Source organism: Scatophagus argus, chromosome 4, assembly GCF_020382885.2.
Source record: "Scatophagus argus isolate fScaArg1 chromosome 4, fScaArg1.pri, whole genome shotgun sequence".
Taxonomy (NCBI): domain Eukaryota; kingdom Metazoa; phylum Chordata; class Actinopteri; family Scatophagidae; genus Scatophagus; species Scatophagus argus.
This window is the reverse complement of record NC_058496.1, coordinates 17,773,967-17,788,147: the sequence shown is the minus strand read 5'-3', so window position 1 is coordinate 17,788,147 and position 14,181 is coordinate 17,773,967. Positions and strand designations below refer to the sequence as shown.

The window sequence follows — 14,181 nt, the reverse complement described above, 5'->3', positions numbered from 1 at the left end:
AGCACTTAAGAACGGGGCCAAAAATGATGACTGAGGCAACCTGTTCAATACGCTGTTCAGCATGCTGTTTACCCCAAGATGGTGTTCCTTTGGTTCCCAGTTGTTTTGGGTGTATCCCTGTATAACTGTATTTAGTTTTTATTTTTCCCTGCATTTACTTTTGTTTATCTTGTAATTCTTCCTCTTAAACACTTTACTAATTTCTTTAGGAAGAAAAACACAGTTTTTCCATGGTAATGTTTATCTCTTGTGAAAGGCAAAGACCTCATGGATATCTACAACTCACATCTGACATAAAGCTCCAATACAGATACAAATATAGGGCCATTTTTACAAAAATAAAATGCATGTGCAAGCAGCGCACATTCATCACCTGTTCTCCTCACAGTGAATGCCCTGTACTCATCATACTGCACTTGGTTTAATTGTGAGTGGCTATGAAAAAAGACCTTAAAAGGCAATGGCTGCCATGGAAGTAATAATCATAAGTCACATTATGTGTGCATCATCCTGTGGGCCTCAACAAGTACTGACGCTGTATGAGGGTGGTCTCTCCAGGTGGGGAGGTAACAGTCACAGGAGGAATTTGGATGGAAGTTTGGCCAGTCCGTCTGACGTTCCTCTGGTTATCTGAGTCCTCTGGTTGGCCCTGCTGGGGGGACATAGCAAGGGACTCCCCCTCTGAGTCACCAAACCTATCCCTAGAACAGAGATAGCATCTTGCATATTAATATAAACTGTATTCTCAAACAGTATCTGACACTGATGGCCAGGAGGTTAAAAAAATGATATGCAGATCAGTAGAAACACAGCTTAACACTGCAGGGTCACTTTCAAACAACAGAATGCCAGATACATTGGAGTAAATCGAGATAAAAAAAAAAACCTCTGATGATCTCTTTCAGTGCAATGTTTATTTTCCTCCTAGAATTCAAGTGCACTCCAAAATGATCAGGTCAGTGATACGCTTTCACTGCTTTGGCTCGTTTTCTAGCATACTAAATGTGAAATCGAAACTTTTTTTTTTTTTGAATTGAAACTGAAACTAAATCTTTAGTTGTCCACCACTGATTTAAACAAGTTCAGAGTTCAGAGAGTTCAGAGAAAAGAGGACAAAGTAATTCAGATTTGTACCTGTGTGTGTTCGTCTTCTCTCTCTCATTGGACTCCTCTCCTTCAACTGCGGACTGGCCCCTGGATCCATGAGTCCGATGTCTCCTCCTTTCTCCACTGACACCACAGTCTCCTCTGGAACTCTTATCCCCATCCCTGTTAGATGAACGTCCATCTTTGTGGCGGGATCTCCGCTCTCCCCTCCCTCCGCTGTTTACAGTCCCATTGCCCCCTCGGGACTGCCGATGTGAATGATGATGTCGATGCTCTCTCTCACTTGTGACTCCACCTCCACTGTCATCCACTGAGCTCTGATGGTGATGCCTCCTGCCTCCCTCTCGGCTACGGGACCTCTCAGTTTTCCCTTCTTTGCCACGGCTGCCGTCATGGTCTTTGGAGCGGCTGTGATGGACGTGGTGAACCCCATCCTTACTGGTGTCACCATTATCATTTGTTCTTGTCCGATTGCTGTCTCTGTGGCGGTGGTGGCGTCGGGTTTGGTGAGGCACAGCAGGAGGAGGGTCAGCGGCGCTCTCAGCCTCCTCTGGCACACAGGGCTTGTGATGGTGGTGTGTGTGGCCGCCCACCAAAGGTCCATCACGAGGTTCAACAACCAGTGGTCGGTCAAGGTGGGTTTTCATGTCGGGTCGGATGTGGAGGGCTGAGGACACTCGGAGACGCTCCTCAGGCTCCAGCTCACAGTAGAGGGCCTCACAGCTCGCCCGATTCTGCCTCCTCAGCTGGTTGGCCCTCTGTTCCCACACTGACATCGTCTTCATTGACTTCTGCTGCTCCTTACTAGGGGCATAAGAACAAGACAGATCAAAAACACTGAGATCGTTATTATCCTCGAAATGGAAAAATCATTTAGTAAGCCCTCTTTTTTTTTTTTGTCTGATGAATAAAGTCATAGTCATGGTTTCCTTTGAGGTGTGACACATTTACACTTGATGACTTCATGGGACATAAAACCAACAGTATATTTAATTTTACATCTCATGATGGCACACATATTCCCTACATGTGAATGATTTACAGTATATGCAATGGAGCTTTCCACACAGCAAACCACAGGGTCTGTGAAGACAGCTCATCCATGGATATGCCTGAACAAAGGTCAAGCATGTCCATATCACCATGCGTTGACATGCTACTTTTCTCTATAAGTGTCCGTGGTTAATACAGCACTTTGAAATGGCTGGATGCATGCACATTTGATATTGCATGAATGAAAAACAGGTCTGTCTCTTCAACTGATTCTACAGTGGGAAATTACATGTGGCAATGCCATCTCTTGTGTGGCATTTCACCAGAGGAATCAATCTGTTCACTACACTGATTAGGAACACAAAAAAACTTCATCTCATGTTCTCAACGCTCCATCATCGTGCAGTTCCATTCTTCGTACTCCACTACTCTGCAAAAAGGTGGATGGACAACATGGGACTGGACGAACTGAATGAACAGAAAAGCCCATGACACGGTGTACATGACAACAATGCAGGGCAGCTTGGTTTCATTTAAGTGGTCTTGTTTTTAAGAATGTAGAAAAATGAGAATGTGAATATGTATGTTTCTCTGTAATCATTATCATCATTGACCACCCTGCTAGCAGACGGTTGGGTTTACCTCAGGTAGTGATGGACTGGGGTGCAGACATAATTCCTACAAACACATAAAGGGAGCAACATTGAAACAAACAGAGGGAACTTCAAAGGGACAGAAACAGGTTACAGACAAAAGCACAGAGGAGGCGAATAAGATTCAGGAAACTCACAAAGGGACAAAAACTGACAAAGAGAGGAGCATGTACAGTAGAGATGCAAAATTATATAAAAAGTCAAAAGAAACTGTTGCTGGAACATAGCAGAGGAACAATGGGGACTGAGGCACTGTAAAAACTATCCATTCTCTACCTCAGTTGTTTCAGCTACCACGTGCAAGTTTTCATTTACTGAAAATGAAAGCCCCCCTCCTGTTTTTCTTATTGTTCCTAAAAAAATTACTTTACTGTAAGACTGTTTTCACATTTATTGTAAATTTTCTCTGTGTCCAGTAAAAATCTGACTCGAAGAGGCGGAGCCTATGAGTATGATTTGTGACATCACTAATAGTTTGGAAGGTAGTCTTGGTCCAATATTCAGCAAGGACTCCAAAAACACTGAGAAATGGCTTTACAGTTAAGTTATACTCATTTTGTGTCCAACAGTTAGAGATTAATGAGTAAATGAGGAAAATGAGGAGATGTCATCTTAAAGATTTTAACAAGATAACTGAACATTTTTTTTGAAAAATCCTCAAAATAGTACACAAATACAGTTTTATAACCTTAAATATTATTAAAGACACTAATTTTGCCTTTCAGCTGTTGGCCACGGTATTTGTCAAGCAAAGCAGTAGTGGTATAATTGCAGAATAATAACATATTGCATATTAGCTTCATAGTGTAGCAGCTACAAAAAGCAACTAAGCAACTCTTAGTAGATTATCATCTATCAAAGGTGCTACTAATTTGGATGTAGGGTGGTAAAGTGTAAGGAATCTGGTACTGTTAGTATTATTTAGTAATCAATTCACATAAACATGGTGCAAAGACACCTCAATTGATGACCAAATGAAAAGCTACTCAGCAGCTTCATGGTTATTTAGTCAGTAAGGAGTCTCCAGGTGTTGCTCTTGCACGGAAAATTGAGTGTGGGAACTAAACTGGTATTTTTCTTTATTTCTTTTACTGTTAAGAAATCCAATGAAAAAACTAAAACCAGTAACGGTTTTGACCAGTAACCACTACCTTTGTACCTGGTTCATTGGTCTCTACTGAAGACATACATCTTTAAAAACGCCTCACAATTATAAGGCTAACACATATAATAACATGCATATTTCCAACTAGCTTGGGAAAATAAATCACAACTGCAAGTATACATAACGAACACATATACTGTGAACAATGATATTTTTATTTTTAGGTGCGGTCACTGAAAAAAAATCACTCTCAGACAGAAGGATGTTAGTCTTGAACAGACAGGTACCGACAGAGAAACTCGAGTGACACTTGTTCATCACAGAGAAATAATAAAAACAGAACAGCAGAAGGACTGCCATGTTCTCGTGAACAATTCACACTGAAGAATGACATAAAGGTAACACCGGAGGAAGAGAGAGGTTGGCAGTAGAAGAAGAGGGATGAAAGAAGGGCAATGGGAGGATTTAAACATTGTAATAGAGAGGTAATAACTCACAGTGAGTTAACGCTGCAGATGGATGAGCTGCTAGAGTGCGCGTTACCTCGACTGCGTGTTAGAAAACTGCACATGCAGAAAACAAAAATGGGGTAGGGGGAACATCATATAGGATGAAGTCAGAGAAAGAACCAGACATCATTCGACATTTCTCTGTCTTCTCTGTGTCCTTTAGCCTCCCATCACATTCCAATGCAATGGGGAGCCAAAGCTCAAACACAAAGCGGAACCAGAAAGGAAATGTCACACAATGGTCCATGGGACATTTTCATTGCCTAGAAAGCCTAGATATGAATATATATATATATATCAATAAACAAGCTAAATTTCATTGTATGTTAAAACCATACTGAATTTTCTGAAATTTAATTTTAAGTTACCCTGGATACAAAAATCACGACATGGGTCGAATAAGAACACAGTAATGTTGGAGCTTGACTGGCAAAACACTTCACAACACTGACTTAATACTTCCAACATGAAACACTATTAGCATTCATTTAGAGCCATATTTGTGTCCACCTGATGAATGTAAGTGTAGTATTCACTCTATTTATACCTATGGTTTGCTCTCCACCAACTCATGTGAAAAATATTTGTTAAATGCTTCACTGCAGTTCATCAGCGAGTTCCTAGTCTGTCTGCATCACTGCGAGAGACTCCTTTCACATTACACACAGTCATTTGACCTATTATGTATATGAAAATATTGATTAGTGCCATTTTAAAGACTAGAATGAATGACATTAAGGTCACTGTGTATATGAGCCAGTGCCTCGAGATTGAAAGTGTGTATTGTGTATTATCCAAACCTTTTTCTTTACCATTCAGCTTGGCCGCATAGGACCGTAAGCACGGGCTTTTTAATACACTCTATTATGTACTGCACAGCCAGGACAATCTATAAGTCCAAACTATAACTGGATGTTATGGACATAGGGGTTGTTTAAGATGGTGTAAAATAAAATAAAATAATAAAAATCACTTCACTTGTAAGTAGTGTTTTTCCGTGCGTTGAAGTTCTGTTTTTTCTTGCAATAATTTACAGAAGAGGTGATTTAGGAGACAGAAAACAGGGATCTGTCTTGTGAAGAAAAGAACATAATGTGTGCAAGCAGTGACCAGATGACACTGACTTTCACTGGGACATTGACTCCGAGGAGGTTAGTTAACATCATGCTTTTGTTTCAACAAGAAGCTGTCATCATCACATTTCAGATCTAAAAACAGAGACCATGCATGAAAGTGCCAGTGAAAGAAACTCTAACTTGGGTTGTCTATGCTTGTGCACTTCACAGAAAGAAACAGGAAACTCTAACTGTAAAGATTCTACATACTTAGGCTTTAAGCAGAACTGAGAGAAGGAAACTGGTCTTTAGTATGGGTATTTAGCTGTGCAACAGCTGTTTAGTTGTAAAGCAAAGGTGTGCAGAATATGTCTTTTTTTTCTGTGATGGTGTGTTGAGTGAGAAAACGAGCCAGAACAAACATTAGAAGAACTGACTTACGCTGTGATGGAAATGTTTGCGGCCGACATGGGGCTGACTTCCTTTACCTCCTTGGCCTTCTGGAGTGCAAGCTTCTTATTGATGGCCTCTTCTTGCTCCTCTTCATCCTGGAGAGTATGTGTAAGAACATATATACATACATACAGTACATACAGCGAGTACTTTTAAAGGTTGAAGACTTTCTGTTTCTCCCCACTGACAAACACTCAGATTATTTTCACTCATTTGGATCACTGTTAAAGGAAGAGTTCACCCAAAATCAAAAATAATTTTTTGTCTGCATACTTGTAGACATTGTTGTGAGCAGTTTCACATGGGAACTATTTACTATCTGCAGAACTACACCCTACAACGGTATCACTGTGCAGAAGAAAGCACGTGTCCACCACAGCAGAGCGGTGAGTGTGACATGACAGCCTTAACCTGCTGCTAAATGCTGCTATTTGAGACTTAATTATTTTAGAAACCACTCTTAGACATCAAAGTAATCTCATTGAACGTCGATACTTCATCATTTGTGAACAATAGCTAGTACTTATTCACTAGCCCCCTCACTAGCACTAGCACCCTCATATCATGTGAAATATGCGATTTGATTTAAGATAAAGTACCTTTACTGATGGATTCTGTGGGCAAGATGGTGCCACTGTTTCTGTCTCCTACTGTAAACTGCTACCAAGCCAGCATCAAGTTATAAATACTGTACCTTAGTGAGCTCCTGGGCATTTGCAAGGTTATCGACAGCAATGGCCAAGAACACATTGAGGAGCGTGTCTGGTTATTTGTGGTTTCAGGAAAAGATCAAATGATTGATGGACATAGAATTAATATTTACAATTGCAGCAAATAAATGATTAATTTCTTCACAGTGCTATAAGGCTTAAGGCTTCCCTTTGGGTCAGTCAGGCAGGATACAGTTTCCAAAGAGAGTGAGAACAATGAAATAAATGGAGGAGAACATTCCCCCGTGAACACCGCCCTGTGATTCGATCCCATGGTACATGACTGCATTCCAGTCCTCCCCGGTTAGGATCTGCAGGAAACATAAAAGCTGGTTTCTGAGACCAGTTCAGCAGTACAAATACAGAAAGAGAAAAAAAAAATACGATGGAGATGGCCTTTACCTGGAAGACGGTGAGAATCGCAGCCGGGAACGTGTCAAAGTTGGTTGTCGGCGTTTCGTCTTCAAAATTAAACCTGCAGGGAGGAAACAAAGAGAATGTGATCAAGCTCCAAGGGCACAACCCAGTCACATTCACTCCACCTACTGGAGAAAGGAGCAGATTATTGTCCTCTCCATTAGACTGCTGCACATTATTCCAGCACAATATAGGCCTATTACATTTGAGGCATCTGAGAGCCTGGCCCGTGCGACCTTATGGCTGATCTCTGAGTGTTTATTCTTCTCAAATGGATGAGTTGTGCTAATGCTGACATTTTGTATCTCTGTCTGTCTGCTGGGACCTAATTACATCTCCACCAATGTGAAGGATGCAAATAGAGGAGGTCAGAATGCCAGCAGAATTTGTGTTGTGCCTTCTCAAAATCCATGAGAGCTTTGTGTTGAGTCTGGATCTCATTAAAAGACAACCACAGACAGAAGAGAGGGAAAACTGCACTTATTTCAGGATGCTGTGACATATGTTTTTATTTTCTTCTAATTCTGTTCTCCATTCATTACTATAGTTAGGTTTTGAAGGTTTTACAATGATGGTTTTACAACTGTTTCATATTTCAACATCTGACTGTTAAATGACAATATGCACAACTATTGCTAATTACAAAGAGATAACAATAGCAATCACATTGCTCCACCCGTATTTCAAGAATAAATGACAAAATACTTGCTCTACTTACATAGTCCTTTTTAACCCATTTTAACCTTATTGATTGTTTTTTGCTCAGAAATGTCATCAGTTTGCCTCACAGCAGTATTTAATATTTTCTTACTGTTTTCATTTTAAAAGCAACCTTTATAATGTGCATTGTGATATTTTCAACACCTGCATGTCACAGGTTTTCATCACACAGCATATATTTGGTTGCCCGCTGACCAGTGGTCGTTGGGATCGGGTCAGCCCACAATGAAATATTACAGGACTGGCTGGGCTATTGTGTATAATAGTCCACCTTCCACTTTCTCATCCCTCTTCTCTGTTTATTAATCCTATATCTTCCCACTACTGTGGGTGAGAGACAAAGAGAAAAGAGAAAAAGCACTCCACTGCTACCAGCAGCAAGATCATCATTTTGAGGAGCGCAGTGGTCCTCAGTCTTATCCCTGCCTCAATCCTCAGTCCAACCAGGCTAAAATAATGAAGAAAACTGACGGTTTGCAGGTCTCCTCAGGCTCAGGTGGCTCATTCATGCATATTGTTGCAGGTCAGGCAGTGTGGATGGACTCTCCGGACAGATTAGGTGGGTTAGTGTTCTGGGAATACAATAACAATGCTGTCCCTGACATTCTGAGCCTCAGTGACGTCAAATATGATACCAATGATAATGAAAACCGATCAGATCTTTATTGATTTTGTCAGTTATTTATTGATTTATTTTTTTTTATCTAATGAATTTGAGATTTTGCTACAAGGGTTTCAAACATGCTTTGAGTGAAGTAAAAGCTTGGCTATTAGGGGATTGATAAGGAGTCTGGGGATGTCTGAAGAGGAATTATATGAACCAAGCTAAGTCATCCCTAAAAATCTATGAATTTTGTGTATTTCGGCACACGACAACCTTCTGAAGACTCCATGCCTTCCATAGAGGTAGTCACAGTCTATGCAGTAATATAGGTTATCACTGAATGTATCTATAATAATATATGTTTCACCCCTGGTGGTCAGTAAAGTGTAATGCACTTAAGTGAATTTAAAAGAATCTGTGCTGTGTCATAAGTGATTCTTATGATACTACATGGACTAGTAGAGCATACTATGAGTCTACACAGCTGATTGTTGAGGTGTGTATAGTGAGTATAGGTAGTCATAATGCATTATAAGCCCCATCAGTCAACCACTAGATTATAACTACTCAAGAATTTCCATAAGACCCTGGAACTTATAATTCATTATAACAAGACTGACCTTGTCAATAGCATTGTGTTATTTCTTAACAAAAAGTAGGAGAAGTAAAAACAAAATACTCACTGGCCACCAAACAGCTGCATGCCCAGCAGAGCAAAGACCACAATGAAGAGGAAGAGGAGGAACAAAAGGCTGATGATAGACTTCATGGAGTTGAGCAGTGATACCACCAGATTCCTCAAAGAGTTCCAGTACCTACAGGCACACACACACACACATATATGGATATATGCAGAAACATTATGGTATAATCAGTGCCCCCAGCACACAGACAGACATTTCTGATGACTAACTTGGTGACTTTGAAGATCCTGAGCAGTCTCAGAGCCCGCAGGACACTGATCCCAAATGAGGCCCCTGGTTTGATGGCAGCCCAGATCACCTCAAAGATACTGCCAATAATGACCTGTGAACACAGTCTGATCAGTGCAACAGCCATCCACAGTTTTCATTTCCAAATAAGTCATTGTACAATCATGACATCTATTTTGCTATTCTGGCAATAATCAAACACATTTTGTCTTGAAACACCAGTTCTGAATTATCTGAATTACCCCACACATGATCACCCTCTAAAAAACACTGTGAACTGATTGAAGTCTCAGCTAAACAAGATGACTTACCCCAAAGTCAAAGCAGTTGAATGAGGAGTGGAAGTAGTTCTGGGGTCCGAGGCCATACATTTTCATGGACATCTCTGCCAGAAACAGGCCCAGGAACACAAACTCGGCCAGGTCTGTGCAGGAACAATAAGAAAACACAAAGATCAATGCCTTGGGTTAAAAGGGCTTCCCTGCTGATTTCTACAGTTCAATAGAGCTGGACTACTGCCATCTGTTCAGCTGTGCCCACAGCAAATAAGACACAGAGCGAGTCTATTGTTTGAGGAAATAACTGCTCTATTCTCCCATGAAAGAGTGTATGTGAGACGTATGTTTGCTCATATGCGTGTTTGCAAAATACACAATGGTTCTTGTTTGCACGTGTTTATGCAGTTTGTCCCTGCCCCTGTCTAGACCTAAAGTACAGGTTTTCAACTGCCTAAGCTGAGTAAAGAATTAACAGGAATTATAGCAGCAATCACATTACAATGATGAGGATTTAATGTATGAATAGTATTGGTTTATCGGTAGTATGACCTTGGCATCTGGGCTCTTTTCTTTCACATGTAAAACCACAACAGAAAAAAATGCAGGACATATGTTGTTATTCATGAAATCTTCTGTGTGTGATTCAAACAAACAACTAATGGACAGATGTGATTTTCTGCTGTAGTGTGAAGCAAAGTTGGCAGCTCAGTCACACTGTGACACTGCCACATAATTCACTTTTCTTTTTTAAAATAGAATGTAAACAAAAGACAATGCAAACATGCATCATTTTCTAAATAAATGAGGTTTCATTTCATGAATCTATTTAAGATAAGATAAGATGAACTTTATTGATCCCGCAGTGGGGAAATTCACCTGTTGTACTTAGATAATCAGATAATTCTGTGATCTATAGTATGTTATGTGAGCATTCATAGTGTACTTCAATGCATTCATAATGCTTTACGACTAGATTCACAAACTCACATAATGCTTTCTGATGCACAATATCAACAAACACAAAAGATTATAGATGTGACTTATAATGAAACATATGTTTAAGTGTCTTATGGATGGCCTTGACCAGTTAACTAGTTGACAAACCAGATGTTGACTGGTGGAGTCTATAAAGCATTATAACTACTGACACTCATCTGTAAACACCTCAAAAATCAGCTGCAGTAAGGACTCATGGTATGTATAATTGTGGTATGGAGTGTCATTCACTTTTAAACCATTTAAACTTTTAAATTCTCTATGAAGTTAGAAAGTATGTCCATGCATTTTTTGAAATATTTAATTGCTGGTACTCACATAGTGCATAGGTGAGCCACTCGGGTTGGTCATAGTGTACGATGGCGACACACAACGTGTTGAGGCCAACCAAACACAACACAGTCCAGTAGAAGCTCTGGGACTTGACCAGGCGGCGGATGGTAAAGCGAATCCTCTTTTCTTTCCTCTTGAAGTAGGATGAGCTCTCATTCTTGCTCTTCACGCTGGCCCGGGCGAACGGCGACCCTGGGGGGGCAGTTGGAACAAAACATCCAAAATGGCAATAAAGTTACCTAGTCTAAAGCGGAAGTTGTCTGACTAAATCAAGACTGAGCCTTGTTTTACATAACGTCAAAAGTATTTGTGCGCTTAATCTCAAGTAAAAATGATGGGAACAACCAAACGTAAATGTGACAGAACTTACAAATTCTTATATTCATTTTCATATTCTGATGAGCTCAAACTGTGCTGAAACCAACGTGAAGACAGTGGCTGTTTCAGATCACAGTCACCACACCCTTCCCTAGTCCCATTTAGACTGTACTATATTAAACCTTCTTTAGCTTAAATTAAGCCCAAATGTCAAGTGGCACTGGACACAAAAGGGAAGGAGAAAAATAGTTCTATTAGAATTTCATTACTAACACAGGAAGACTAGTGGGCTCATCATTTCCTGACCTATTTTAATCCAGACATCTGACTCATCCTGTAACACCTGACGACTCACACTAACCCACTCTGTCTATCTATATATCTATCTGCCTGTAGTGTTCCTATTCAGTTGTTAACATGGCTAAGAATGCTATCCTCAGTCTGTAATCTGGACTCAAACCATGCACTGCAGGACCTTAACTGGCCTGTCATAAGTGGTGGGGCAGTCACAGCGTATGTTTATGTGTGATGTTTATCAATATAAAGTTAAGGAAAAAATAATGAAAGCTTCAATGCAATATTCTGAAGTTTCTTGTTTTCTCTTAAGCTGTGGGATTTGATTTGTTACCTAATTACTGCAGTATGAGCAAAGCAAGAAGCATAACACTGCCTGGATTTACTCTTGCAGTGTTTTTCTTATTTGCTTTGGCTCATTTGTTGTCACAGCCTTAATGTTGTCTAAACGTTAATGTTTCCTCTCTAAACTGTTTCATGGGACATCACAACTCTACTGCATGTCTGCAATAGGTGAGTTACCTAGTCAGTAAACTGGCTACCAAAATGAAAAGTTGTTTGGTTACCATGGCAGTCAACCCAGGAAATGTTGTGTAAAAAAAATCTCTGGTTTGTTTTACTTTTTGTTGACAATGACTTACTGTACTACAAATTCTTGTGTAGTCTTCAGTTTTATCTGGCTTTTTGGCTTAAGACTTCACCGGTGGCTGCATTAAAAATTTGCTGGGAAAAGTCAATCCTGTATAATACTGTAGTGTACAATATACAAGATATGGACATTTGTGAGTATGCAGTAAAAATATTTATGTGGAAATGTGTAAGGTGTGCTGTAATTCAACTCTGTCATGCAAAGTCATATGCAGTACACAGAAAAGTTTGTGACTGAATGACTGTTGTTTCTAGTGCATGATCGTTGCCTGGCAGGTTTTGCCAAATAAGAACACATAATAGGAAAACTATAATTACACAGCCATATTCATTGTGCTGGCCAGTGATTCCTAACTTTCCTAACTTGGAGGTCAAGACCTCTTCAAGGCATCAAGAGATGAATCTAAAGGCTCACAAGATGATCAGCCGGACAGGAAAACAGAAAAACACACTTGGTTCAACACAAAATTGTATTTGTTTAGAGCTGGTTATTTAATCTGGTTTAATTCATGAGTTACTGGATAATTGAACTTATAAAGACAATTGAGAGCTATAAGTGTATATGCATCTGCAAATAAAGCTAATAAAAAAAATAATAATAACTTTATTTTATAACATATAGGTCAATTTTGTACCAATGATAATAACAATAGAGCATTGCACCAAACAAGCTGCTTGCAGTGTGGTGTGTGGCCTTCAACAGACAGTTTGTAGGGTGGACAGTGGACACTTGCAATAACATGTAGATATTTCATCTTGGGCTTCGTCCTCACCAACAGATGAGATGTCAGTGAAGTGGTCCTCTCCCTCCTCTGCATTGATGAGATCGTTCTTACTCTTCTTGGTCCTTTTCAGCACTGCACATACAATATTCAAAATAATGAATGACATGAGTCATGAAGCAGCTAAACTGATTTACTTCAGATTCATGAGGTTTGTTCTTGTTAGAGTTCAATAGCTAGGATCTTTTTTCTTCCAACTGGTCTGCTATGCTGCTCGTGGTGACTTTCTAACAACGTTTTGCCTTGTGTCAGTCTTTTTTCATAAACGTTTAGCTTTCCATCATTTCTGCTTTAACCAAGTTGTCAAATTTTCACAAATTTGTGTTTATGTTGATATATCTTGCCTGTTTACTTCATTCATTATCTATTTTTTATTATTCAGTTATTCATATCAGATTAATCCTTTGTTATTGAATTATATTGTTGCAGTTCTCAAAAAAAAAGTCCCTACTAAAAGATTATGAAAATACAGCAAAGATCTAATGGGTAAAAGCCTCTCCATTGCTGCAGCACATGTGTGCCAGTATATAGTATCTGTGTTGTAAAGATACCATATCTTGTGTTATAATGAGCCAAGCCTCCCAAATTTTCTTGCCAGCTGACTGTTGGTGTTACATAACACAGGTCAGTTTTGCTGTTGAAAGCTCGTTAAAAAAGGAGAAAAAAAAATCAAGTAGAGTACAAAAAGTATGGAAAAGAGAGGAGCTTTAAAATTGCATGAAGGGCTCTCATACTCCCATGCAATCTCTGAACTCCGATGAGCTTCACTCATTGTACATCATTCTAATCTCATTACCCTTCCACTCTGGCACCCATAATCACTGTGACTGTTACTCTGGGTGAGGCTGCAGATGAGAGGCAGTATGGCCTCGATAAGAGGAGAATGTGTGTGAGCACACTCTCACACACACCTCAGAGTAGTTAGTTAGTAGCTAGTGCAAATGATCTATATCAGCCACATAATGATTATTCTGTTAGGAAGTTGTCCACATGGTTAAGATATAACAGAGTGGACCATGCCAGTTAGTTAATATAATCTACTAACACTAAATCTTTAAAAAAGTATGTATTATTAGTTGTATTATCTACATGCATATACTTATACATATAGTATAAGTATATGCATGTTTTTAGTGTTGTTGTCATAATGCAGAGTGGATCCAGTATGCAAAATGTGGGTATATGCATATATACTAGTACAATACTAGTGAAATGCAAGAAAAGAAGCTACGGATTAAAAGGAGTAACAGTAAAGTGACAAGTGACTCAGGCTA

At 39.6% G+C, this 14,181-nt stretch overlaps 1 protein-coding gene across 6 annotated transcripts in view; it reads right to left on the bottom strand.

The window, feature by feature from the left end:
* Positions 1-14,181, bottom strand: part of cacna1ba (calcium channel, voltage-dependent, N type, alpha 1B subunit, a) — a 120,336-nt gene that overhangs the window by 45,783 nt on the left and 60,372 nt on the right. For 3 of the 6 annotated variants that reach the window (XM_046385654.1, XM_046385660.1, XM_046385659.1), the window contains exons 10-21: positions 12,899-12,982; positions 10,851-11,066; positions 9,570-9,682; positions 9,240-9,352; positions 9,010-9,141; positions 6,988-7,060; positions 6,779-6,896; positions 6,570-6,637; positions 5,864-5,970; positions 4,356-4,421; positions 1,135-1,911; positions 535-701 (exon numbers count right to left, since the gene is read on the bottom strand). In XM_046385654.1, coding sequence (XP_046241610.1) covers positions 535-701; positions 1,135-1,911; positions 4,356-4,421; positions 5,864-5,970; positions 6,570-6,637; positions 6,779-6,896; positions 6,988-7,060; positions 9,010-9,141; positions 9,240-9,352; positions 9,570-9,682; positions 10,851-11,066; positions 12,899-12,982 — 2,034 coding nt within the window. The remainder of the gene's footprint in view (positions 1-534; positions 702-1,134; positions 1,912-4,355; positions 4,422-5,863; positions 5,971-6,569; positions 6,638-6,778; positions 6,897-6,987; positions 7,061-9,009; positions 9,142-9,239; positions 9,353-9,569; positions 9,683-10,850; positions 11,067-12,898; positions 12,983-14,181) is intronic. The other 3 variants (XM_046385655.1, XM_046385657.1, XM_046385658.1) reach the window with 3 other exon arrangements.